The sequence below is a fragment of the Lasiodiplodia theobromae genome (assembly GCF_012971845.1).
Source record: "Lasiodiplodia theobromae strain AM2As chromosome Unknown scaffold_1, whole genome shotgun sequence".
In the NCBI taxonomy this organism is placed as follows: Eukaryota; Fungi; Ascomycota; class Dothideomycetes; order Botryosphaeriales; family Botryosphaeriaceae; genus Lasiodiplodia; species Lasiodiplodia theobromae.
Window position 1 is genome coordinate 1,410,997 of NW_023336399.1, and position 22,348 is coordinate 1,433,344.

General features: G+C 56.0%; 9 protein-coding genes across 9 annotated transcripts; 7 read left to right on the forward strand and 2 right to left on the reverse strand.

Annotated features, from left to right (window-relative positions):
• Positions 1-289: 289 nt before the first annotated feature.
• On the forward strand, positions 290-1,234 carry LTHEOB_424 (Mediator complex subunit Med27; the record flags this gene model as incomplete). Its single annotated transcript, XM_035513252.1, has 2 exons — positions 290-847; positions 896-1,234. 2 exons carry the CDS (start codon positions 290-292, stop codon positions 1,232-1,234), a joined length of 897 nt encoding a protein of 298 aa, XP_035372426.1.
• A 1,159-nt stretch (positions 1,235-2,393) lies between these two features.
• Positions 2,394-5,842, forward strand: LTHEOB_425 (Nuclear pore protein; the record flags this gene model as incomplete). Its single annotated transcript, XM_035513263.1, has 4 exons — positions 2,394-2,986; positions 3,037-3,694; positions 3,746-5,452; positions 5,516-5,842. The coding sequence occupies 4 exons, from the start codon at positions 2,394-2,396 to the stop codon at positions 5,840-5,842; spliced, it is 3,285 nt and encodes a 1,094-aa protein (XP_035372427.1).
• A 3,372-nt stretch (positions 5,843-9,214) lies between these two features.
• On the forward strand, positions 9,215-10,428 carry LTHEOB_426 (Transcriptional activator hac1; the record flags this gene model as incomplete). The annotated part of the gene is made up of 2 exons (XM_035513274.1): positions 9,215-10,151; positions 10,283-10,428. 2 exons carry the CDS (start codon positions 9,215-9,217, stop codon positions 10,426-10,428), a joined length of 1,083 nt encoding a protein of 360 aa, XP_035372428.1.
• Positions 10,429-11,444: 1,016 nt separating this feature from the next.
• Positions 11,445-11,715, forward strand: LTHEOB_427 (Basic leucine zipper protein; the record flags this gene model as incomplete). Its single annotated transcript, XM_035513285.1, has 2 exons — positions 11,445-11,528; positions 11,587-11,715. The coding sequence occupies 2 exons, from the start codon at positions 11,445-11,447 to the stop codon at positions 11,713-11,715; spliced, it is 213 nt and encodes a 70-aa protein (XP_035372429.1).
• A 238-nt stretch (positions 11,716-11,953) lies between these two features.
• Positions 11,954-13,554, reverse strand: LTHEOB_428 (Glutamyl-tRNA amidotransferase subunit a protein; the record flags this gene model as incomplete). The annotated part of the gene is made up of 4 exons (XM_035513296.1): positions 11,954-12,777; positions 12,837-13,012; positions 13,068-13,365; positions 13,419-13,554. 4 exons carry the CDS (start codon positions 13,552-13,554, stop codon positions 11,954-11,956), a joined length of 1,434 nt encoding a protein of 477 aa, XP_035372430.1.
• Positions 13,555-15,098: 1,544 nt separating this feature from the next.
• Positions 15,099-16,378, forward strand: LTHEOB_429 (Major facilitator superfamily transporter; the record flags this gene model as incomplete). The annotated part of the gene is made up of 7 exons (XM_035513307.1): positions 15,099-15,169; positions 15,221-15,310; positions 15,390-15,532; positions 15,584-15,691; positions 15,736-15,924; positions 15,971-16,135; positions 16,185-16,378. The coding sequence occupies 7 exons, from the start codon at positions 15,099-15,101 to the stop codon at positions 16,376-16,378; spliced, it is 960 nt and encodes a 319-aa protein (XP_035372431.1).
• Positions 16,379-16,915: 537 nt separating this feature from the next.
• On the forward strand, positions 16,916-18,060 carry LTHEOB_430 (Nucleotide-binding alpha-beta plait; the record flags this gene model as incomplete). The annotated part of the gene is made up of 4 exons (XM_035513319.1): positions 16,916-16,967; positions 17,029-17,183; positions 17,249-17,686; positions 17,740-18,060. 4 exons carry the CDS (start codon positions 16,916-16,918, stop codon positions 18,058-18,060), a joined length of 966 nt encoding a protein of 321 aa, XP_035372432.1.
• A 298-nt stretch (positions 18,061-18,358) lies between these two features.
• Positions 18,359-20,262, reverse strand: LTHEOB_431 (Prephenate dehydrogenase; the record flags this gene model as incomplete). Its single annotated transcript, XM_035513330.1, has 6 exons — positions 18,359-18,511; positions 18,569-18,700; positions 18,826-19,511; positions 19,592-19,703; positions 19,769-19,829; positions 20,174-20,262. The coding sequence occupies 6 exons, from the start codon at positions 20,260-20,262 to the stop codon at positions 18,359-18,361; spliced, it is 1,233 nt and encodes a 410-aa protein (XP_035372433.1).
• A 361-nt stretch (positions 20,263-20,623) lies between these two features.
• Positions 20,624-21,523, forward strand: LTHEOB_432 (40s ribosomal protein s14; the record flags this gene model as incomplete). Its single annotated transcript, XM_035513341.1, has 4 exons — positions 20,624-20,697; positions 20,752-20,791; positions 21,132-21,208; positions 21,262-21,523. 4 exons carry the CDS (start codon positions 20,624-20,626, stop codon positions 21,521-21,523), a joined length of 453 nt encoding a protein of 150 aa, XP_035372434.1.
• Positions 21,524-22,348: the final 825 nt, after the last annotated feature.

A 22,348-nucleotide genomic window follows, 5' to 3' on the forward strand; every position in this document is an offset into this window, starting at 1 on the left:
GTAAGCGGGCAAGAGCAGAAAGAAAGTTCAAGCAATTGACAGCCGGACGATCTTTAGGCCGTGGAGCCGGCGTTTACGGTGATAACGGAGCCACGACTCACTATAGGCCCGGCGCCGCCAGGCACCGGAGTACACGTAGGCCCGCAGCCCCCAGGCAGCAGAACAATAATGTGGCGCGCGGCTTGGAGGAGCTGGCCCCTGCACCTCCACCCTGTCGACGATCCTCGCGCCGCGCTTTGCTTGCACTGACCTCAGCTTCGCCCTGCACCACTCACCAGCGCTCGCAACCATGTCTGCTGCCGCGCCGCCCACCCACGGCGACTGGGATGAGGCCCACCTTGTTGAAGCTCTGGCCGCGCTCGAGAAGCTCCAGGATCAGGCAAGTTGGCTCGCTACCTCCATTACTTGCACAATCCTAACCGTCGCGCAGATGGACGAGCTCCGGTCGATTGTTCCGAACCTCACCGCGCCCTTTCTCGTTGCCCAAGACTCCCCCGAGGCACTCAGCCGTGACTTCAAACAAGCTGCCATCACCGAGGCCAAGCGCCTACAAGCATTCGAGCGCAGATGGAAGAGCGACGAGGTCCAGGACATATTGGCGCACGCAGCCCAGAGCGTGAAGGCCAACCCTGATCTGACCAAGGGTGCTAAGGTTGCGCGCTACGGCTGGGTCGATGTGGCAGAGAAGCAGCAGAGGCCTGCGAAATCCAAGGAGAAAAAGCCGCGTGGTAAGGGCAGTGATGCCGACGATAAAGTCGCCGCTTCATCCGTCATGCCAATTGTGAATGCGTTCAAGGAGGCTCACCCGACCTTTCACGTCGACGTTGACGAAGGTCGCATCATCACCGTAAGCTCCGCAGTACACGTTGCTTAATTACAAGGTTAACTTCGTCAGATCTCCTTCAGAGTTCCGTCGCTGGTTCTAACCTTCAAGATCACCTGCCATGTCGGCCCTGACGACAAGACGTCATTCATTGTCGACAGCCCCGGGAATGGCCCCCTCTTCTCTGCAATCACCCGTTGCATCGCATCCAGGCCGCGCCCAAATGATCTCTCGTATCTCTTGGACATGATTTCTGCCTACACCGACATGAGGATTGCCAAATGCTCAAAATGTGGGAAGCTCTTGGATAACAATGCGCTGAACCCGGCTGCGAGGAGGAGCAAGCAAGTCGCAACCGCCGACGGAGACAAAAAGACTACTTGGGAGCCCTTCCACGAGACATGTCTGTGAACGCAACAATCACCACTCTTTTGGATCCGCCCAACGATGGTATTGCTCCCAGCACTGGCCGTCGGCACCACGGAACGCTTTGGGGTTTTGAAATTTGCCGCGCTGAGTGTCAGGCCGCATATATTTGCGCTTGCGAAAATCGTACCTTTCGCCGGCAGTGCGTTTGGCCCATGGCGTGTCGGTTGCAGCGGACTCGGCTTGGTCGTCTCGTCTCGGCCAGACTTTTTGTCGACCCTGCTTTCCGCTGCTGATTGCAACATGGATATCGGGTCCGCGGCCAGTCAAGATGTCCTTGCAGCGACCCCACCAGTTCTGGTGTTTCACATCCTTTAGCCAAACCCATGCATATTGAGGTTTCGAATCGACGCTGCGGCTTGGTTGGGTCCACTCTTTTCTATCGTCTTGTTCCTCTCGGGACGGTTGGTGAGGATCATTGACGGGCTCGTATTGCAATTTTGGGGAAGGCATGGCAGCGGTCACACGTGGTGCAATATGTCCAATCTCGGACGAGCTCGCAAAAAGGCTTGATGTACGGCGGGAAAGAAATAGAGGTGGTGAATTAGAGAGGATTATAACAACTGCAGCTTAGGTCTGGCAGAGCTTAGCCTCAAATAATACCCAATTCTCCCATGATAAAAAAATCCATCAGCTTCTCGTTGTATTCTTCACAAACGATGAGGCTGGATGATCATATCGACCAACGCAGAGTTTAAGCTTTGGTATTCTTGATGGGCACAGGCATGTCACTGATTCCACAGCCAAAGCTAATTAATCCATCATGTTTGGTGCTGATGCGTGTCAGGAACAGGCAGCGCGTTTGACAAGCTGCCGGAACAACGCGTTGCTAGGGTCCAGGGTTGCATGGCGAGGCCAAGCTGGAGCTGTTCTAGGCCTTTTGGAGGATTCCTTGATCAGCAACAACACAATTGCCACTTCATACAGGCCGAGCCGAGAGAGAAAAGAATGTCAACGGAGATGCAGGTGACGTCGGTGAGGTCAGGTACGGTGGTGGTCATACGGCGCTAACCGAAAGTTTCCCCGGACTTGAAAACAATCGCGTCCGACGCAGCTCTGCTCTCCAGCTACCGCATCCACGCGCACCCATTGCGCTCCCCGCACCACCACCCTCCGCCCGGATCCGACCGTCTAATCGCTCGCCATGTCGTCGCTCTTCGGATCCGGCTTCGGCCAAAACACCCAAGCCAACAAGCCCGCTGGCGGCGGCCTGTTTGGCAACCTTGGAGGAGGAGCTACCAGCTCAGCCGCCGGACAAACAAGCGGAGGCCTGTTTGGCGGCGCGGCCGCCGCCACGTCGCAGCCGCAGCCGGGCCCAAGTCTCTTCGGAAACGCTGGCGCTGCGAAGACCACTGCGCCGGCATCTGGGGGCCTCTTTGGATCTACTCTCGCCGGCGCCCAACCCCAGCAGCCGCAAAACACAGGCGGAGGCCTGTTTGGTGGGCTCGGTACCTCCACCGCGCAGCCAGCACAGCAACAGCAGCCGCAGCAGCCTAACCCGCAAGGCCAGCCGCAGCAGCAGCCAAATTCGCTTTCGCAGTCTCAGGCTGCCACGGGCCAGACCGCGTACTTCGACCACCTTCTCGAGCGCAGCAGGAAGAGAGCGGCGCAGGAGAATGGAACCTCGGCCTTTGGCGACCTTCCCAGCTTGCAGCTCGGACTCGGCGACATTGCGAGGAAGGTTAGGAACCTTGGTCAGGGTGGTCCTTCTGCGCCGCTAGCGCGCGACAGCAAGGCGTAAGTGCTCTCCGTTCGCTGCAAACGCTGATACTAATGTTGCAATGCAGTCACTACCTCCTCGCCGCCTCCGGCGTCAACACAAGCTCCGCCCTGAAAGATCTCAACCAATTCAGTGTGCAAGCCGGCGTCAACGCGCAGGCCGCCGTTCCCAGCTCTGTCGATGTCGACATCGACGCTTACATCTCGAATCTCCATTCTCAATCCACTCTGGCAATGATTGCGGAAGGCCTGGAGCAGTCCAAGAAAGACTTTGATAACTTCCTCGAGGACAACATTCAAATGGAGTGGGATGCGCAGCGCAAGCGAATCTACGAGCACTTCGGTCTTGGTCGTCAAGTGGAGAACCTAGAGGCAAGCGTGAGCGCTATCGGTGCTCCGGTGGAACGGGGAGCTTTCGGCCGCTCGAAGCGCAAGGGTCGTGGCTTTGGTGCTTCTGCTAGTGTTGCAGGCGTGACCTTTAGTGCTTCAGTCATGAACAAGTCCGTCATTGGCGCGCCTTCAGCTGTTGGAGGCGGACGCGCGAATGGCTTCGCAGATAGCAATGGCCCCAGCTCTGCAACCCCCGTCCCTGAGAGTCGCTTCATGAGGGACAAGCAGGAGAAGTACGCGGCAAAAGTCAAGGATCTGAATATCTCGCGCTTGGAAGAACGGCCATACCCAGTCATGACTGAGTTTGCTGAGATCGAGAAGCTGGCGCCCACTGACGTACGTATCTTGTGTTCTCCTCGCACCGCAGAATACTGACACGAGCAACAGAACTCGAACCGTCTGATAGATTCTTACAATGCCCTTGTCGAGATCATTGGAGAGAGGTTGCCCGACGACTCTACCAGAGATCCCCCGCCAAGGGAACGCCAATTTGCTCAAGACTACTTGGACGAGACGCCGTCTTCTGGAAGAAGCATCGCAATGCGCAAGCGCATCCTGGATGGCGCCCGGAGGTTTCTGGAAAAGAAGTTCTTGGCCGACATTAAGGAAATGAACGCGAAGAACCCCACAGAGTCCATGGTTGGAGGCGAGCCGACCCAAATCAGCCAAGTCCGCGGCTTCATCAGATTACTCGTGGCCAGGAAAGAGCTTGCAGCAGACAGCATCGAACTTCAGAGTGTTGGTGAGGACTTCTGCTGGGCTCTCATCTTCTACTTGCTTCGTGCAGGCCTCCTGAGGGAAGCTCTTGACTATGTTGCCGAGAATGAGCGTGCAATCCGGAGCCTGGACCGCAACTTTCCCTCGTACCTTGCCGCTTTTGTAAACAGCGACGACAGGAGGCTGCCTCCGGAGCTACAGACCCGCATCAACGCTGAGTACCAGAACCGCATGCGCCTTGCTCCCGAAAACTCTTTGGACCCCTACCGCATGGCGTGCTACAAGGTCGTCGGGCGTTGCGAGCTCAGCCGAACTACTCTTGAAGGAATCAGCAAGGGCATGGAAGACTGGGCGTGGTTGCAGTTCAGTTTGGCCAGGGAAGTCAACCGCGCTGAGGAGGCTGCCGGCGAGACGTTTGCTCTCGACAACATCAGGAGCACCGTTGCGGACATCGCCCAGAGGCATTTCCAAGGCTCGGATGCCAATGCCCAGTACGGTGTGTGCTTCTTGTTACACATGCTCGCGGGCATGTTCGAGGAGGGTGTCAACTTCCTCTACCAGCAGAGCTACACCACGGCGGTGCACTTTGCAATCGGCCTGTCTTACTATGGTCTGTTGAGGGTTGCCGACTTCTTCACGGCTGGAAACGATATCATGTCCTTCTCCACTCGATCGAAGCCTCAGATCAACTTCTGCCGCATCATCGGTCACTACACGCGGGATTTCCGTGCAGCGAAAGCCGAAGCCGCGGCTGACTACCTCGTCCTCCTTAACCTCAACTCCGACCTCGATGGCCAACTCGGCCAATCACAAGCAGCATGCTGCCATGAAGCTTTACGCGAGCTGGTACTCGAGACCCGCGAGTTCGCCTTGCTCCTTGGTGACATCCGCTCTGACGGTACTCGCATCACCGGCGTGATTGAGTACCGCCTTCGCCTTATCGGGCTGTCCGATCAAGAAGAGTTCCTCAAGAACATTACCCTGCAGGCTGCCGCGGTGGCCGATGAGGCCGGTCGCACCACTGACGCTGTGCTCCTGTACCACTTGGCCGAGGACTACGACAGTGTGATCGCGATCGTCAACCGTGCTCTGTCCGACGCTCTCGCCGTCGACATTGGCCAGAAGCCACACAGGTTGGAACCTCTAAAGCCACGCGCGGCAGCGAAGCGTCCCGAAGACGAGGCCGTTGGCAGTCTCAGCCTGACGGCAGTCGATGACCCGGCGCAGCTGGCAATGAACATGAACAACCTGTACAGTGCAAACGCGCTCATGTACAACAAGGTGAAGCAGTCAAACCGCACAGCCTTGACCATGCTGCTGCAGGTGTCTATTGCGAAGAACCTTGTCGAGCAGGGTCACTGGGCCGGCGCTTTGGATGTAAGTGTAACCCTACGATTTCACTCTCGACTACAAAGAGCAAAGCTGACGTTGTTTCACCAGGCTATCCACGAAACCACCCTCCTCCCCACCGGCAAGCAGTCCAACATGCAGGAGATTCGTCGGCATGCGCAGACGTTCAACGGTCTGCCGCCAGTTGTCGCCCGCCTCATTGGTCACTTGCTCATGTGGACGATCATCTGCTGTGGCCGCCGACGTGAGGAGCTGCGCCAGGCGAGCTTCGAGGCTACAGCTGCCAACAGGAACGTTGTTGAACAGCTCGAGACGACCGCGAGGGACATGATGGTATTTGCAGGTTTGGTCAGGTATAAGCTGCCGCCGAGGGTATTTGAGGCATTGGCGAGGGCAGGGCAGGAGATTGGTGCCTAAGGAAGTAGAGGATTGGGTGGGGAAGTCTTTTTCTTTTCTTGAATGATTAAGAGCTGCGAAGGAAAGGAGGCTATCGATAGCATACTGTAGTCACCGTTTGTATGGAGGAACACACACAAAACGAAGCGGTGAATGGGCGAAGGGCGGGAAAGAACATGACCCGTTAAGATGGATGATGTGTTTACAGGTGGTCAGTGGCAGAGCCTGGTTGGTCAACGCTCGTCGTTGGGACCAAGTCATCAATGTCTTTTTGGAAGGTCTTGGGTACTACAACTTTACTCATGAAGGTCAGACCAAGAATTATGTATGAACACATTTCCAAATCCAGCAAGGTGGAGCATGGGTTGGTATTGCGGCTTACGTCGGTTGCTGCGCCGCGGTGGGTCGTGTCTGGTGAAAGAGAGAACATTAACATTAATGCTTCTGGTCCCTAATTTGATATTGATTGACATATCGCTACTCGATGAAATGATATGGTGCATGTTTTCACTCCTCTATGACGAAGTTGATGAGTCTTCTTGGCACTCTTTTGTAGCTGATGACGTCGGCTTCAACACAGTGGTTAAAGCGACGGTATCGATAGGTCATCTCTACGAGTTCGTACATAATAAGGAGAACTAGGTCCTATTTATCTCTTCTTCACGCTCTCGATGATATGAATGCAAAGTTAATGTTTTCGAACGCAAGTGTTTCTTTGAGCTTAAGCTTTCGACGAGCAACGTGGCGCAGCATTCTTGCCACCAAAGTTTGGTGGAGCATATGAAGCGGCAAATAGGTAACTGACACGCTGTTAAGTCCAACTCGATGTTGGTAATGTACAACAAAGACGGTGGGGCACCAGCATGTTAGCTATAATTGGAAACAGTCGTATCGGATTAGTCTACTACACCACGGTCTATGCCACGAATCGATGCTGAGCAAGACTTCGGGGCCTCTTCTACATTGCTAGCCTTATGCCTTTTATTGTGGCTTTAACAAAGGCCTGGTGCTGGAAGACGCAATGATCCGCATGCGCATGCATGGCATACTCACTGCCCCCTGATCACCACCAGCTCGCACGGAACGAGCGAGCACAACTCAGCATACACACGCGCATCCAGCTGCCCTCCGCGTGCGGCTAGCTATCTGGCGGCATTATCGCTGGCTCCGGCTTTTAAGCTTTGGTCGTTGCCGATTCGGCTGCACGACATCACTGTCTGACCGGTGCCGCTGCACGTACCGCTGGAGGGAGATCATGATGGAGGAGCATCTACCGCCTCCTGCTCCGACGAGTCGACCTCACGCCTGCGCCTCACTCAGGTCCGGCGCTTGAGTGCATAGCCCATGCCACCCTCGCTGACGATCAACGATCCTTCTTGATCGTGACAAGGATGTGCTAGCTGTACTCCGACGTCTGGTCGTCCAAGTCTGCTTCCATTTTGGGGGACCCGTTCAGCCTTCTACTAAACGTAGGGCTAACCCGAGTAGTTTTGGACCCCAAAAGGGTTCAGGCTAAATCGAGGATCCGGGGCCGAGATGAAGCGCCAACGGCCCGGCGCCAGAGACCAGCGGCGACGACCCTGAAACATTCAGGGCCCTCGCGGCGAAGAAAGGTCCGTTTCATCCACGGCGAAGATAATCTCGGCTGTCGCAAGGGCTACCGGAGGCGAGGCGCCCAAATGCCGCGAACGTACCGTTCCGGGGGACCGCCGCTTTAAGCGACCCGATCTGAAGATGGTTCATCTCCCCGGATGCTGGTAGTTCGCCTTTTCCCTTGGGGGCCTCGAGCCAGAAGGAGAGAAGGGTGCTGGGGAGTGGGGGGCACGGAGCGCGGGGTGATGGCGGGCGGAAGGGAAGGATCGCGGCAGCCGTTACGGCCTGGCGGCGATGCGGCTGATCTACAGTTGGTTTTTGGCGCTAGCTCTTTCCTGACGGACGGAGTGGTGGTGTTGATGAGTTCCGGCAGGCGTGTCGGGATGTCGGCGAAAGACACAAGGCACGAGTAAGAAGAAGGCAGTTAATTTGGGTACGAAGTATAAGCTGTTGGTGTGATAATGTTCCAGATTGCGCAACGTGCCTACGCAGCCACATACTACATGCTGGACGCGCGGAATGCTGCGCAAAATGAGTGGGAAAAAAAAAAATGACTGGTGACGGAATGCCGGACTATTGAAGAGGAAAGCTCCGTGGTGCGACATACAAACCGTTGGAGAGCGCGTGGTGTTGGGGAATGCCAACGGCGGTTCAGCCAATATACAAGGCTGAAGTTTGACCCCAACCAGCAGCAAAAATGCCGTGGGAATTGGACGGTTGGTCGGCGTCGGCACGTAGAACGGCAGCCGCCGCCAGCGGTGGAGAGGGCGGTTTGAGATGGGCGCAAGCGAGCTTCTGGAAGGCGTGATGGGCGCGGCGTGTGGGGAAGCTGCTGAGCTGGTCCCCTGACCGGTGCCGCTCTCCGTCTCTTGCCCCCGGCTTGCCGACGGTCGGGACAGCGCTGGCGACGCGGAGCGATGGGGAACGAAAGGCGGTCGGAAAGCTCGTGCTGCTGGGAGATCCGTCCCGCGGGACACGCAGCTCACAACACACGATAGGCAGCCGGCTTGATGATTGCGCCATTTGTTGGCGAGTAGAGAGACAAAGAACTGGGCTGCCTGTGGGCCACGGCACCGTCACCGCTGCATCGAGTAGATGGGCCAGCCTCAGGGGCACGAGGCAACAGTCTTGGGCGTAGAGCGAGTTGAGGCGGGATGCGAGGGCCCCGCACACGACTCATCCAGGGGCCGCGGCTCGCCGGGACGGCGGCGGCCTTGCCTCGTCTTCTCGAACTCAGCGCCGCCGCAGATCTGAAGCTTCCAGAATTGCCGCGAGCTTCCGCATTGCGACTCGCTCCGGCGTCGTGTATAGTGCAGCCCGCTTACTCGCGCCCAGCCAGGGCGTTATCAGCCGGCGGTGCGAGGAGATTGCGCGCCGTATAAAGAACGTATGCCAGTCAGGCTCGTATAGTCGACGGCCGCCTGGCACGGCAGGAGCAGCGCCCGCAGGCAAGGAGCGCGAGGCCGCAATCCGCAGCTACCTATGTACGCGTCGCTTGTCTGAAGCCCACCGTCGTGAAACGAGGGACCGTGTGGGCGAGCTGAAGCAGGGAGCCAAGAGATGCGCCGATGTGCCCCAAAATTAGGGGTCGCGCGAGCCTTGGGTCCAGGGCGCCAGGGTGCCCTTGCTCTAGCCCGGCCTAGCGCCCCTGCGCTCCGCCTCCTTGTGCGCGTCGCCCGCCTACTTAAGAACACTTGTCCTCATCTTACGCTGCTGCCTCCTCAGACAACCCCCCTCCATACAAAGGCACGGCCCACCTTCTCTCCGCCGGCCAGATGCATAGCAGCGCGCGACTCCACCATGGACGCCCAGCAGTCTTCTTACACCTTCTCTAACCCTGCCATGACGGCCACCCCGCTCGACTTTTCCATGCTCACTCCTCCGGCGAGCGACATCCCCACAACCATCAAGATGGAGGATCTGCACTCAGCACCCAGCCCGGCCGCCGTCCCCGAGGCCGCCGCCGCCACCCCGGCTCCCTCATCCACAAGCACATCATCAACCACACAAAAACAAGCACCCAAGAAGCGCAAGTCATGGGGCCAGGTACTCCCCGAGCCCAAGACCAATCTGCCGCCGCGCAAGCGCGCCAAGACGGCCGACGAGAAGGAGCAGCGCCGCATCGAGCGTGTCAAGCGCAACCGCCTCGCCGCCCACAACTCGCGGGAACGCAAGCGCGAGGAGATGGAGAAGCTTACCACCGAGCGTGATCGCTGCAAAGCCTCGCTCGAGCGCTTCTTCACCTACACGCAGCAGCTCGAGGAGCAGCTCTCGTGGTACCGCGCCCGCGCCACCGAGCAGCTCCCCGTCCTGCCTCGCATCGTCGACGGCATCGAGATGCCCGACACCATCTTCGACAGCCCGGCCTCGTCGCCGGCCCCGACGTCTGCCCCCACGGCCGTCCCCACTTCGACCCCCACCATCATCACCACATCAGCCGACAACGCCGCCACCGAGCGCGAAGGCTCCGTCGCCAGCACCACAATCAACCCCCGCGAGGCCTCCTTCACCAGCCCCGCCATGAACGCCGAATCATCCTTCGGCAGCCCTGCGATGAACAACTCATCCTACGCCAGCCCCGAGTCGATGGAAGACTACGACTCGCCCATCAACTCCAGCTCCCAGCCCCCCACGCCCCGGAACGACGAACTGAGCTTTGTTGAGCCCGACCAGACACAACATTCTGCAGCAATGTTGTGCGACCTGCAGTGTCGGTCGGCCCGCAGCTTGGCTTCCAGTACGACGCTTCCGGCAAGCCTGTGGACTTTTCCCTGGGCGATTACCTATCTGATCCTTCTCAACCTTCGTCTTTCGTCGATGACGCTTCTCAGCTCTTCGATCTGTCAGCATATGTCACAGATCATCCAGAGGGCAGCTTCTTCGACGCCTCTTTCCCCTCAGACTCCGTGGGATCCCTCGGCTTTTTTGAGCACTCTGCTGCAAAGTCTTATGACCTGCACGCCGACTCAGGCGCAACAGTTTCTGTTAGCGACGGGCCTGGCACCGCTGCGTAAGCCTAGCTTCAGAGTTGCCGGAAAGGCTTCCGGATCCTCTGGCATCTTTCGGGAGAGAGACACGCGGAGAGCCGTCCGGCAATTCCGAAGACTATCGTCATCCATGTTCGACAAAGAGATAAGAACCATCAGAAGGCAGTGTACTGGGAGAGGGAGTTCTGTACAAGATAGTGGGCACTTTTGGCAGGACGGGTTAAGGCAAAACGAGCTCGTATCAAGGGTTTGAAGGGTGTTCAGGTGTTTTCATTGGCGGTATTAGCAATTGTAACTGTGTGACAAGCTTTAGCGACACGGAGGTTCAGGAAAGGTCATGAGTATGAGACAAGTCGGAGCTTCGGCTTTCGAACAACCAATAAACGAATTTAACCACTACTATTACTCCTCCAATGCTTGCCTTTTTGTGAGACACGTATGCAGTGTGACATTGAGCTGAGGTGGGATGCTGACGCGGGCTGACCGGCTGAACTGCGCTGACTGTCCTTGGTTTCGCAGCTCGGTATCACCAGATAGCGTCGAGCAAGTGCAGGCGAAGCCACTCCCCACAACGCCTCAGAGGCTTCTGAAACCGGAGCCAGAGAAGGTCCCTTCTCAGACGTCGTATGCTATTAGCAACGCGCCGAAAAGGGCAACGGAAGCGACTCTGGTAGAACCAAAGTCTCATAAAAGATGTTGCCTAATGGGAATCTTGACCGAATTTTCATCGACTCCGCTTGTACTCCCTTTTTGCTCCCGCTTTATTCCTAGTGAGCGCAAAGGGACCGAGGCGCTGCCGGCACCGGCGAAGGGTTGGTTCTAAATGACGTAGTTTGTACATCACAGGTCTTCCTTCCACCCACCCACCTATGCGGTTCTCAAACCCCACATGACGAATGATGGGCAGCCGCACCTGGAAGAAACATAGCAGCGTCATTGAAGCGTATACGCGAAACATATAAATAACAGCAGGAGCAGAGCCTCGCAACCATTCAACCCACAACACAACAAAGACATATCCTCACACAACGCACACACACATCATGCCTCGCGACGGATCTGGAGCTGGTGACAACGCCATTGAGGCCGGTCACAACATCATCCACGGCACTGGCGCCGAGCCCAAGGTATGCACTGCAGATGCCCCTCTGCTGTGGTGAACCTCGAGCGTACTGACCAGAGCAGTCGGACCACGTCGACCGCGCCGACAAGACGGCAACCCCGCCGCCCGGCGAGAAGGGCCAGGGCATCATGCCTCACGGCGACGCCAAGCCGCTGGCCGACCACACCCAGTCGAAGACGGACAAGCAGTAGCCTGCCTGCGGGACCACGAAGGCACGAATCTCCTTTCAGAGCATTTCACGACGCCATGGAACACCGAAGAAGGCAATTCATACCTTGCATCTTTGTACGATAATACCAAAGACATCCGGAAGGATGACAAGCCGAAGACGCTATCACAGCTAGGCCAGTCGGAGGGGAAATCGAAAGCCATTTGAAGCTACTGAATTTGCTCCATGTATCTGGTTATGGTGATGTCCTACCGTAATACTTAGTTTCCCTCGATCATCCCAGCCACCTCAAACACCAACTCGTCGCACCCGTACTGCGCAATCACCTGCATCCCCACCTTCCGGCCCTCCTCTTCACCCCCTACAGGCACGCTCATCGCTGGCAACCCCGCCAAGCTTGCTGGCACTGTGAAAACATCATTCATGTACGCATCGACCGGCTGTGCCTCCCTCAGCTCCTCCACCCGAGGCGGCAAGGTCGGCGCAGTTGGGCAGATCAGGACGTCCACTCCTTCGTCAGTAGCACTAATATCTCCGTTGCTATTGTCCCTTTCCTCCACCAGCAGCGGGTTCGCCATCCGGAAGCAGCGGTCAAAGTCCCGTTGCACCAGCCGGCGCACACGCTGCGCCTGGATGAAGTAGTTGTCCATGGCTTCGGCCGACAGCGTGTACGCGCCGAGCACGATGCGGCGCTTAACCTCGTCGCCGAAGCCAGCGCCGCGCGTCTTGCTGAACAGGATGGCGTCGGCGCTGCCGTCGGCGCCCTCCGCCCGCGTGCCGTACCGCACGCCGTCGTACTTGGCCAGGTTGGACGACGCCTCGGCCGGCGCCAGGACGTAGTAGGCGGAGAGGGCTTGGTGCGTGGTCGGCAGCGCGACGGGCACGATGGTGTGGCCGAGGGATTGGAGGTGCGCCAGGGTGCGCTTCCAGGCGCGCCGCACGGCGGGCGTGAGCTCGGTGATGTTGTAGTCCGTTGGGACGCCGACACGGAGGGGGCCAGGGTTGGGGGGAGTGCGTGGAAGGCGCGAGCGTGTGCTCGGGGCGAGGCTGGTTGGATCGAGCGGGTCGTGGTGGTTGATGGCGTCTATAGAGGGTCATGTTAGTGATTTCTATTGGTAGTTGGAATGGCGACTGGAGACGTACTAAAGACATCCTTTGCGGTTTTGGAGTCCCTTGCCATCACACCCACGGTGTCGAGAGAATTGGCGTAGGCAACGACGCCCCATCTCGACACCAGGCCGTACGACGGCTTAAAGCCCACAATGCCCGTGTACGCGGCTGGAAGCCTGACAGAACCACCGGTATCCGTGCCCAGAGCCCTATTAACAAGGCCAACGGTTAGCGGAGTATTATATGTATTAGGAGAGAACGTACGCCCAACACTGGTCCGTCGCTACGGCCACAGCGCTTCCACCGGAGCTGCCGCCGGCCGATACGCTCTCGCTCTGCGAAACAGGTCCGAAGTGCGAGTTCAGGTTGTGCGAGCCCATGCCGAACTCATCGAGATTCGTCTTGCCTGCCACCACGGCGCCGGCGGCGCGTAGCCGCTGGATCACGGTGGCATCGTAAGGCGAGGTGAAGGTGCGGAGGATGGCCGAGGCGCAGGTCGTGGGGCTGTCGGTCGTGCAGATGTTATCCTTGATTGCTACGAGGCGGCCATTGAGCGGCGAAGCTAATCATCGGGGGTGTCAGTAAGCTTGAGATATCAGAGGGTAGTCATCGTACGCTGTGACGTCTGCGATTCGGCGCTCTGGACCTGACGCAGCACGGCGGCAGTGTCGGGCAAGGTGATGAAGGCATTGAGGCTCTTGCGCGCGGCCTGGTTAGCTAGGCATCGTTGCGCTTCCCGCAGGAGAGACATAGGGATCCATGAGAGACCAGCGCCCTTTGTGGAATGACGCGCTGCTGCAACGCGTCGTGGTGAAGAGCTTCGCGGAGGTCCGCACTGCCGAAGTCACTCCGGTTGGTGCCTCAGGCATTCAAGATAAGTAAAAACCGTGACCATGATTGTTCAGCATCCCAAGATATTCAATTTAACATGGAGATCAGTAATAAGAATATCTCTCTAACGCGTCTAATTCGGCAAGGATAATGCACACAGAGAGATCCTTCCATTAGAATATAGGTCACTTTTAACAATTTAAAGCTTTATTTCAAGGGATATTAAATAGTATTGTTGGTGTAACAAAATTATACCAAAGATGTCTACATTGATAGAAGCTCAATTCAGCGAGGGTCGGAGGCAGTGTAGTAATACCTACAATTTCTGGGGGTATATTTATAGTACATGCACGCGGCTACTTATGGCGTGATTGGATCTTGGAAATTCGAGAATTTGATCACATTGAGAAGATCTGCAAGGAACAACTTATCTGTGAGACATTATGATGCGTTGTAGCTTCCATGCTGGTCCGTGCCATAAAACCTGGGTCATCTGGATCTCGATACTGTCTTCGAACTGGATAATGAAATCTGAGTGCCAGGTACTCCCGAGATCAGGAGCACAGCCTGTGGACAATGCTCTTATACGCGATCAAGGATGAAGGTTTATGCGATCCACAGCAGCGCATGTCAAAAGCCAACAAAGAGCCTCAATGTTTCTCGGTGATAGCACCCCTGTGATAGTCATTTAAAGCCACAACCGGTTTCTTTCTTTCTTTGCATTTCTGGACTCCGGTTGTATTTAGTACCGCACACTCTCTACAAAACCATAGACGCTTGCGGACGTAACCTTTAGATGTGGTTCGGAATTATGTACGGTTTACCTTACTCATATGGTCCTCGACCTGGTTCTACGTCTGTGTCAGGGTCTTCCTCCTCGGGAACATCATCGTACCGTGGATCCACATGGGCAGGCTCGGCCACCGGATCGACTACCGGATCGACTGCACCAAGTTCTTGGAGTGGCTCCACTGCGCCCTCAACATCATCGTGGGGCGGCGGAGCGAGATTCAACTCCGCTGCGGATTCTATGATTCTCCCACGAACACGGCAGATGCGGGAGGATGCAGCAAATCGTAGACGGAGGGATAAGAAGTAGTATTTTCGGAAGCTCCCATAAGAATGCTGTCATACAATCATGTGTTTGTGCTTGGTATGGGCGCTGTGTCGGTGGAAGAAGTCGACGAAGTCCCTCTGTTGGATAAACAAAGACAAATTCTTACTTTGAATCATGCCTTTACCTAGAAGCCCATTCTTAAAAGCCATGTTTCAAGTTCAAGCAAATCAACACAAGTATTATTGCTTCAAGCTTGAAGTGTTTGTCGTGATTGCGAGGCTGGTAAAACCTCGGTTGCGCGTTCTGAGCCTGATATGAGTGGGGTTAAGCTTCTGCCCCTCATTACAGTCCTCACTTGCTGTGAAAGCTGTACCTCATCGACAACGTTGAGCAAACCCCACAGGAAAATGGACAGAATCCCGAAATTTTCTGATCTCCCCCTACGAAAGGGCGATCCTCACCACTCTGCCTGGGGGCTGTAAGTGGCACAGTATAGAGGCTGAACTCGTCTACTACTGACGTAATTTAGATACGGCGATGATGATGAGCTCGGGTTCCTCAATCGATTGACAGAAGACGTCGTGCTGGAAGCGGCGAAAGAAATTAAGACTGGGCAAAGGTAAGTTTCTTCAGTCGTTGCAGAACCTTCCTACTTGCCGTTACGCCGGGAGAATAACGAAACACACGGGCTTTTTCAGAATCTCTCTTGACCTGCCGCTCGACGCCCAAGGTGACATTCCATTCTTTGGCCGCCAAGTATTCCACAAAAAAGTATACCAAAAACCTCCTCGTATCGTCAATGATGACGTGTGGACATTCAACACGCAAAGCAGTAGCCAGTGTTAGTATGGTTTCTTGAAGAGTTTGACTTTAATACTAAGGCATGCCCAAGGGGACGGCCTTCGTCACTTTGCCTATCAGAAAGAGCAAAGGTTTTACAATGGAGTGACGCTCGAGGACATTCATGGACAGCACGCGACAAACGTGAATGGCATCCATGGTAAGTCTCCTTTGCAAAGGGAGAAGTTAGTTGACAAAAGCTAGCTTGGTCCGAAAAGGGCATCGTTGGTCGCGGCATCCTTCTTGACTGGCACAGCTGGCGGCTCAAGAACAATGTCAGCTACGAGCCATTCAAGAGCGGCTCCATACCGCTGGCCGAACTACACGCGGTAGCAAAAGAACAGGGGGTTGAGATCAAGTTCGGAGACATCCTTCTTATCCGTTCCGGTGATGGTCCCACGGAAGCCTTAGAAGTGAAATGCGGACTGACATCTTGAAGGCTTCTTGACGGCTTACAACGCCATGGACAAAGATGAGCTGTCTGCGTTGTCCAAAGTCGTGCCGGCTCCGTTTACGGGAGTCGAGCAGAGCGAGGAGATGCTGCGCTGGATCTGGGAAAACTTTTCTGCCGTTGCAGGAGACCAACCATCTTTCGAGTGTTGGCGTAAGTTACTCCGGTGACCTGGATGAGCACGGGCTGACGTGGAATACAGCAAGCCAGAAAGATTATCTACTGCACGAAGTTTTGCTGGCAGGCTGGGGCTGTCCGATCGGCGAGTTATTTTACCTCGACGCTTTGGCAGAGCACTGTGCGAGGGAGAAGCGCTGGTCTTTTTTCCTAACCAGCAAAGTCTGCAACGTGCCCGGTGGAGTGGCCAGTCCTCCGAATATCTTGGCCATATTTTGACGGCGCCATGTCATGCGCCTGCTGGTCTTGGCGTGGCCCAGGCGACTCACTAGGGGGGAGCCCAGCTGGGCCAGTCATCCAGCGACTGCTTGCAACAGCAGCAGTCGTAGCCCATCTTTTCTTTTTTTCCTACTGGAGACCGGCTGGCCCAGTTAAGGCTCCGAGGGCTGAGAAGGGCGGGCCAAGAGCCAAGTCGATTGGCTACCTGCAGGTTGTTATCGTTTGATGTTAGTAGGTAGAGGGATTTGCTGAGCTTTTATTCGATGCACGAATCATAAAACTAGAGGAGATGCAAGGGCGAGGAGGAGCTGGGGCGCGAGTCTGTCGCCGGATTAGCGTCGCGCGTCGCGGAAGCTTGGCGCACCTAGTGGCCTGTGCGACCAGAAAAGCGTCACCGACCTCCGTTCATCCTCCGCATTTCTTGTCCGCTCGCCTCTCGCAAGCTGGACCTCCGACCGCCCGCGATCCTCTTGCGCTCGCCTGCCCCCATTGCCACTGCTCCTACGTTCGCTTTGCACCTCACGCGCAATTGCAGCAATGGCGCCTACCAAGGACCAGCCCGTCTCCTTTGACGCCATTATTCAACGCGGTACGAGCGCGCTTCCGCCTCCTATCCTTTCCCTCGAAGCTGACCACCCACCACCTCAAAGGCCGCCAGCAGCAGAAGAGGGAGGCTCTTGCGAACGAGATCTTGGGCTCAGGCCGCAGGAAGAGCGCGCCAGGCGCCGCTGCCCAGAACAACAGCAGTAACAACCGCAAGGGCGCCGCCGGAGGCAGTCTGGCCAGTCGCATGGGCGTGACCAAGGTGCGCTGAGGTATTGCTCTGCACCCAAGGCCGAAGATTGCTAACCCCTCGACCTTGTGCGACAGCACTCCGCTATCCCGAAGCCAAACATCAACAACACTCGCTGGGGCCACGACCTTCACCATATGAACAACCCGCGCACATCCCGTTTCGCAAAGCTCCCTCGTGCTCAGTCGGCGTCCCGCCTCGAGCGCGGCAACCGCCTGTACCAGGAGCTCCGCGCGGAGCCATCGCCCAACGGATCCCACAACCAGACCGCCCAGACCAAAGGTGCAAGTGGCATCAGCATCCGTGGCGCTGCCCAGCCCACTGGCTGGACTGTTGTTGCAAGCAACTTTGCGCCTGGTACCACTGCTGCCGACATCGAGGCTGTCATGACTCCCATTGGCGGAGAGATGCTGGGTTGCAGGCTTACCAGCTCTCACCCAACTGTCATTGCCGAGATGCAGTTTGTAGAGAAGAGCGGTGCTGACAACGTTATCAGCATGTTCAACAACCGCAAGGTACAAACACACTACATAGCTCAAGCCATTCCGTGCTGACTACCTTCCAATAGGCTGACGGCAGGCTTCTGTACGTCTTCATGAAGGAGAGCGGTCCTAGCCCCATTATGCCGGGCCAGCGTTCCGGATACCAGCCCCCAAAGACCGCTGAAAACCGTGATGGTATGGACGTTGACGAGGATGACATGGATAGGAGGGAGCCCGAGAGGACTAACAGGCGTGCGGAGCCTGAGTACCAGGATGGTAGGTACGGCTTCCCCGACAATGGTGGTCGTGACAACTACAGGCGCGACGACCGCTGGGACAACCGCAGGAGTGAGGGCCGCCTGTACTCTGACAACATGAGGCGCAACGACCGCGGCTACCGCCGCTGAAGAGCCCAGTGCCAGAAACAAGACATAAGTAGTCTCGCACGAGAACGCGGCAGATTTTGCGCAGCTCCGTGTGGAATGATGCTCACTGGAGCATAGAAGGCGTTTGCATGGCAAAAGGCGTTCACAATGATTGAGCGCCGGACACGGTTGGACAGCACAAAAAACGACCACAATACCCATGATTGGCTTCATTACGGGATGGATGTAGGATTAGAGCGATTAGGCGACCACCTTGGCAGGTCAGGAGTCTTCCGCGGCCTTTATCATTACCTAGGATAGACCCTCCAATAAATGATTTCTAGGGCTTCGTGGTCTTTGCTAGAATCGTCTTGATCATCTCGTTACCCACCCGCTTCGCCTCCGGGAAGCGTGGTTCGAAGTAGGTCTGGATGTGCTCGAATTTCTCGCGGTACGCATCCATGTGACCGAGGCTGACGCGGTCGCTCCAATCCTGTTGGGTTGCTGCGTAAGCTTCAGAAAAACACTAAATGGGATAAAGTTGGCGTACTCTAGCAGCGAACGTGAACTCCAGATCATCAGCACGGAAGGTATTGTCATGTATGGCCGTCTCAATGACCTCCTCCAGCAACTCAGGTTTGCGGAAGAGGTACTCCGTGATCCCTAACCAAAGACGGAAGAGCTGTTTTTGTATAAATCAGCACACAAACTCCAACCTTTCGTATAAAGTATGGACGGAAACCCTACCGGCGTTGAGCAGATCATATGATCGTATGGTACGATCCCTAGCTTCCACCAACAGTCTACCATTGCCAACAAGCTCAAATGGTTGTTCTTGACCCGCTCCGGTGGCTTCTCGCCAAGGCTAAACCGATCCAGCACCTCATCCTTAAGTAGCAAGTCCTCATCACCCACATCTTCCTTGAAAACAGCCTTGGCGGCAGTGTATATCCTGGTGCGGAGCTCCTCCTTGTGGCCGGCGAGCATAAGCTTGAAGAGCTCAGTGACGCTCTCGGCATACTGGCGGATCTGCTTCTGAGCGTAGGGGTTGAGGATGGCGAGGCCGGCGTAGACGTGCCACTTGTTGCTGTAGATGCGCAGCGTGACGTTAATCTTGACGTTCTCGATGCCACCCACGTAGCGCGGGATCTCCCAGGGGAATTGCGCATTAGCGTGCCAGGCAGCGCCCATGGACAGGAAGGCCGCGTGCGTGACGGCCTGCGTGTCGGCCGTGATGCGGTCGTGCTCGGCCGCCGTCAGGTAGACGTGTTTCGACTGCAGACACTCCAGGATGCGCTCGACCAGCGCGAAGGACGCGTCCGAGGCCCGGTGCTTGATCAGGACGAGCGGCTGGCCCTTTGGGTCCACGCCCGGTCCGTGCAGGGAGTGGACCGGAATGATCTCGACATCTGGCGGCAGGTGTTTCTCGAAGGCGGCGATTTCGGGGGCTTTGCAGGATGTTTGCCCGCCGACGATGGCACCGAGTTTGGTGGCTGTATTCGGCGAGGAGAATCAGTTGGTTAACAAGTTCAAGTGAACAACAGTGCGAGGTTGCAAATATTTCAAGGCATACATGGACCGTATTTGGCTACGACGGTGTCGATGGCCTCAGCTGGCACGCTGTAGATGATGTAGTCACTGCATCTGGAGACGAGATGGCCGTCCGGGTATATGTGTATATTGTTCTAGCGCGAGCCTCAGCTAGCCGCTCTTTGTTTACTTTGGACAAAGTACAAAATGTGTGCCATACGTGTCCGGCGTACAACTCCTTCAATTCTTCGTACTTGCTCGGCGCATCGCAGGCGTTGACCCTGTGCAGGATCAAGTGTCAGATGGGCACGTCACATCATTTGAGCAGATATCTAGGAGATCTTTTCGTATGTTAGCAAAGCTGATCTGCCAAACGGTTGTGCGATGAGTTGGGAAGTGTGGATGCGGTTCAGACAAATGAAGAAAAAGGTAGCTGAGATGTTACATCATAGACGACCCCCATAGCTTCCGAAGCCAGAATGGCCGACCGGTCGCTACGAAAGGCCATACTCGAGCCAAATGCACTCAAGTCATCATTGCAAAGAAAGGTAGGAGTGGTGAGTGAAAGAAGTTGCTTACCTTGCAAGTTTGACCTCCAGAATTTCTCCAAACGCGCCATACTCACCTCCAGCCAGCTTCGCTGATCCTCCGCGCGTACATCTTCCCCATGTCGCCCATGCCAATGATGCCGACAGTCTTGTCTAAGTCCGCCATGGTTGCAAGCGAATGCGCGTCGCAGCGCGAGCGACGCAAAGTCTGGTGGTCGAGTGCTGCTAAGTGATTCAGAAAGCTCGTCGTCAGAGCCAGGCAAATCGCAGTCTCAAGTGGGCGCAGCGGACATTCTCAGTCGCGCGGTGCTGGAAGAAAAAAAGAAAGAGAGGTGGAGCTGAGAAGTCGGACTAGAAAAGGCTTGCGCAGAAGCGAAGCGGCGTTCGGTGCAACGCCGGGCCGTGAAAAATCTTGGCAGCCCACACCGCGCGAAAAACAACTGCCGCCTTCTCTTTCCCTCTTTTCGCGACGACCACCCGCGACCTTTGACAATCAACCCACCCCGTCATCTCCCCAAACCGACGCCATGCCTCCCAAGAAGGTTGCCCGCGCTCCCCAGGAGAACGTCCAGCTCGGACCCAACGTCCGTGAGGGCGAGCTGTAAGTTGCATCGCTCGAATACGTTGTTCGACCTGTGTGCTGACTGGCTTGTAGCGTCTTCGGCGTTGCCCGTATCTTCGCCTCCTTCAACGATGTGAGTACAGAATGTTGTTTGGTTTAGCCAAAAATCCATCGAGGGTCACTGTCCGATCGACTTTCCTGCCGAAAACGAGCCATTGGCTGAAGAGGAGGAACGCTTGCGCCGGGGTGCGGCTTCGCAGAGGGGATCCACTGGAATGGCCGGTTGATGTGCAAGAGCTGGTTTCGTGCGCGAGTCGATGCCCGATGGACAGGCAGTCTGGGATTCCGTGCATTCAGCCGTGGAGATGTGGGGAAGCGCGACTCGAAGGCTCCGGATGGAAGTTGGACAGGATTCTCGACAAATTTGAACGTTCAGACATGCTGGGATCAGAAACTAACATTTAATCCTTCAGACCTTCGTCCACGTCACTGATCTCTCGGGTCGCGAAACCATCTCCCGTGTCACTGGTGGCATGAAGGTCAAGGCTGAGTATGTCCCGCTTCCAAAGGTTTAGTAGGAGGAGGGCGCTAACAGGATCCTAGCCGTGACGAGTCCTCCCCCTACGCTGCCATGTTGGCTGCTCAGGACGTCGCTGCCCGCTGCAAGGAGCTCGGCATCACTGCCCTCCACGTCAAGATCAGGGCCACTGGTGGTAACGGCACCAAGACCCCCGGTCCCGGTGCTCAGTCTGCCCTCCGCGCCCTTGCCCGTGCTGGCATGAAGATCGGCCGTATCGAGGACGTCACCCCCACTCCTTCCGACTCTACTCGCAGGAAGGGTGGTCGCCGTGGTCGTCGTCTCTGATTTGGTGCTGGTGGTTTTGGGTGTGCGTTCGAGGTCTATGGGGCTGATGACAACTACGAGAGGAACGGCCTTTTTCGCCTGGTCCTCACTTTTTCGGCTTGTCACATTGAATTGACCATACGATCATTTCAAACGTGCACTCGCCAGTTCACCCAACTTTTAGGCAGCAAAAAAGGAATGTAAGGATCACGAATCATCCCCCCTTCCCACATTGCATTTCGTGACATTTTTCGCTTGGTGTATACCATAGCAACCTCAAATTTTCTGCCCGCGCAGTTTCTTCTAGCTGTAGCGGTTCCTGGTATTGAGGGAGATTACCGCTGCACTTCACACAGACCAATCATTCGCATAATCAATCAGGTCTGTGTGCGGTGTAGCCATGGTGGGACTGTCTGAGAAAACTGAACGGATCATAAATTTCGTTTTGTGGTTTTGACTCCCTACATATCTTTGCTCTGCTTTTGATGCATTTGAGTCTCACAGAGAGACGGATTGAAAGATAAGCTCAAATATCTGCAATGAGAACGCAATTTGAATATGAAAGTATACTTGCTTTGCTTTGTGATGGTTGTGAGAGTGAGAATCGTCTTAGAGAACGGTGGAGCGGCAACAACTTTGTAAAGTGGGTAGATGCAGGGTCTTGCTGCGCGCCAACCCCGACGTCAGCCACGCCTTCCTCCGGACGGACACTTGACAGAAGACTCAACCACCATCTGGAAAGCGCCATTCGGATCTTCGCAAGTGCCGTTAGAAGAGGTTGCTCACCACCGTTGAGGAAGCCCAAATTCTCGCGCTATCCCCTCAAGCTTTTGCGCCATGCAATAA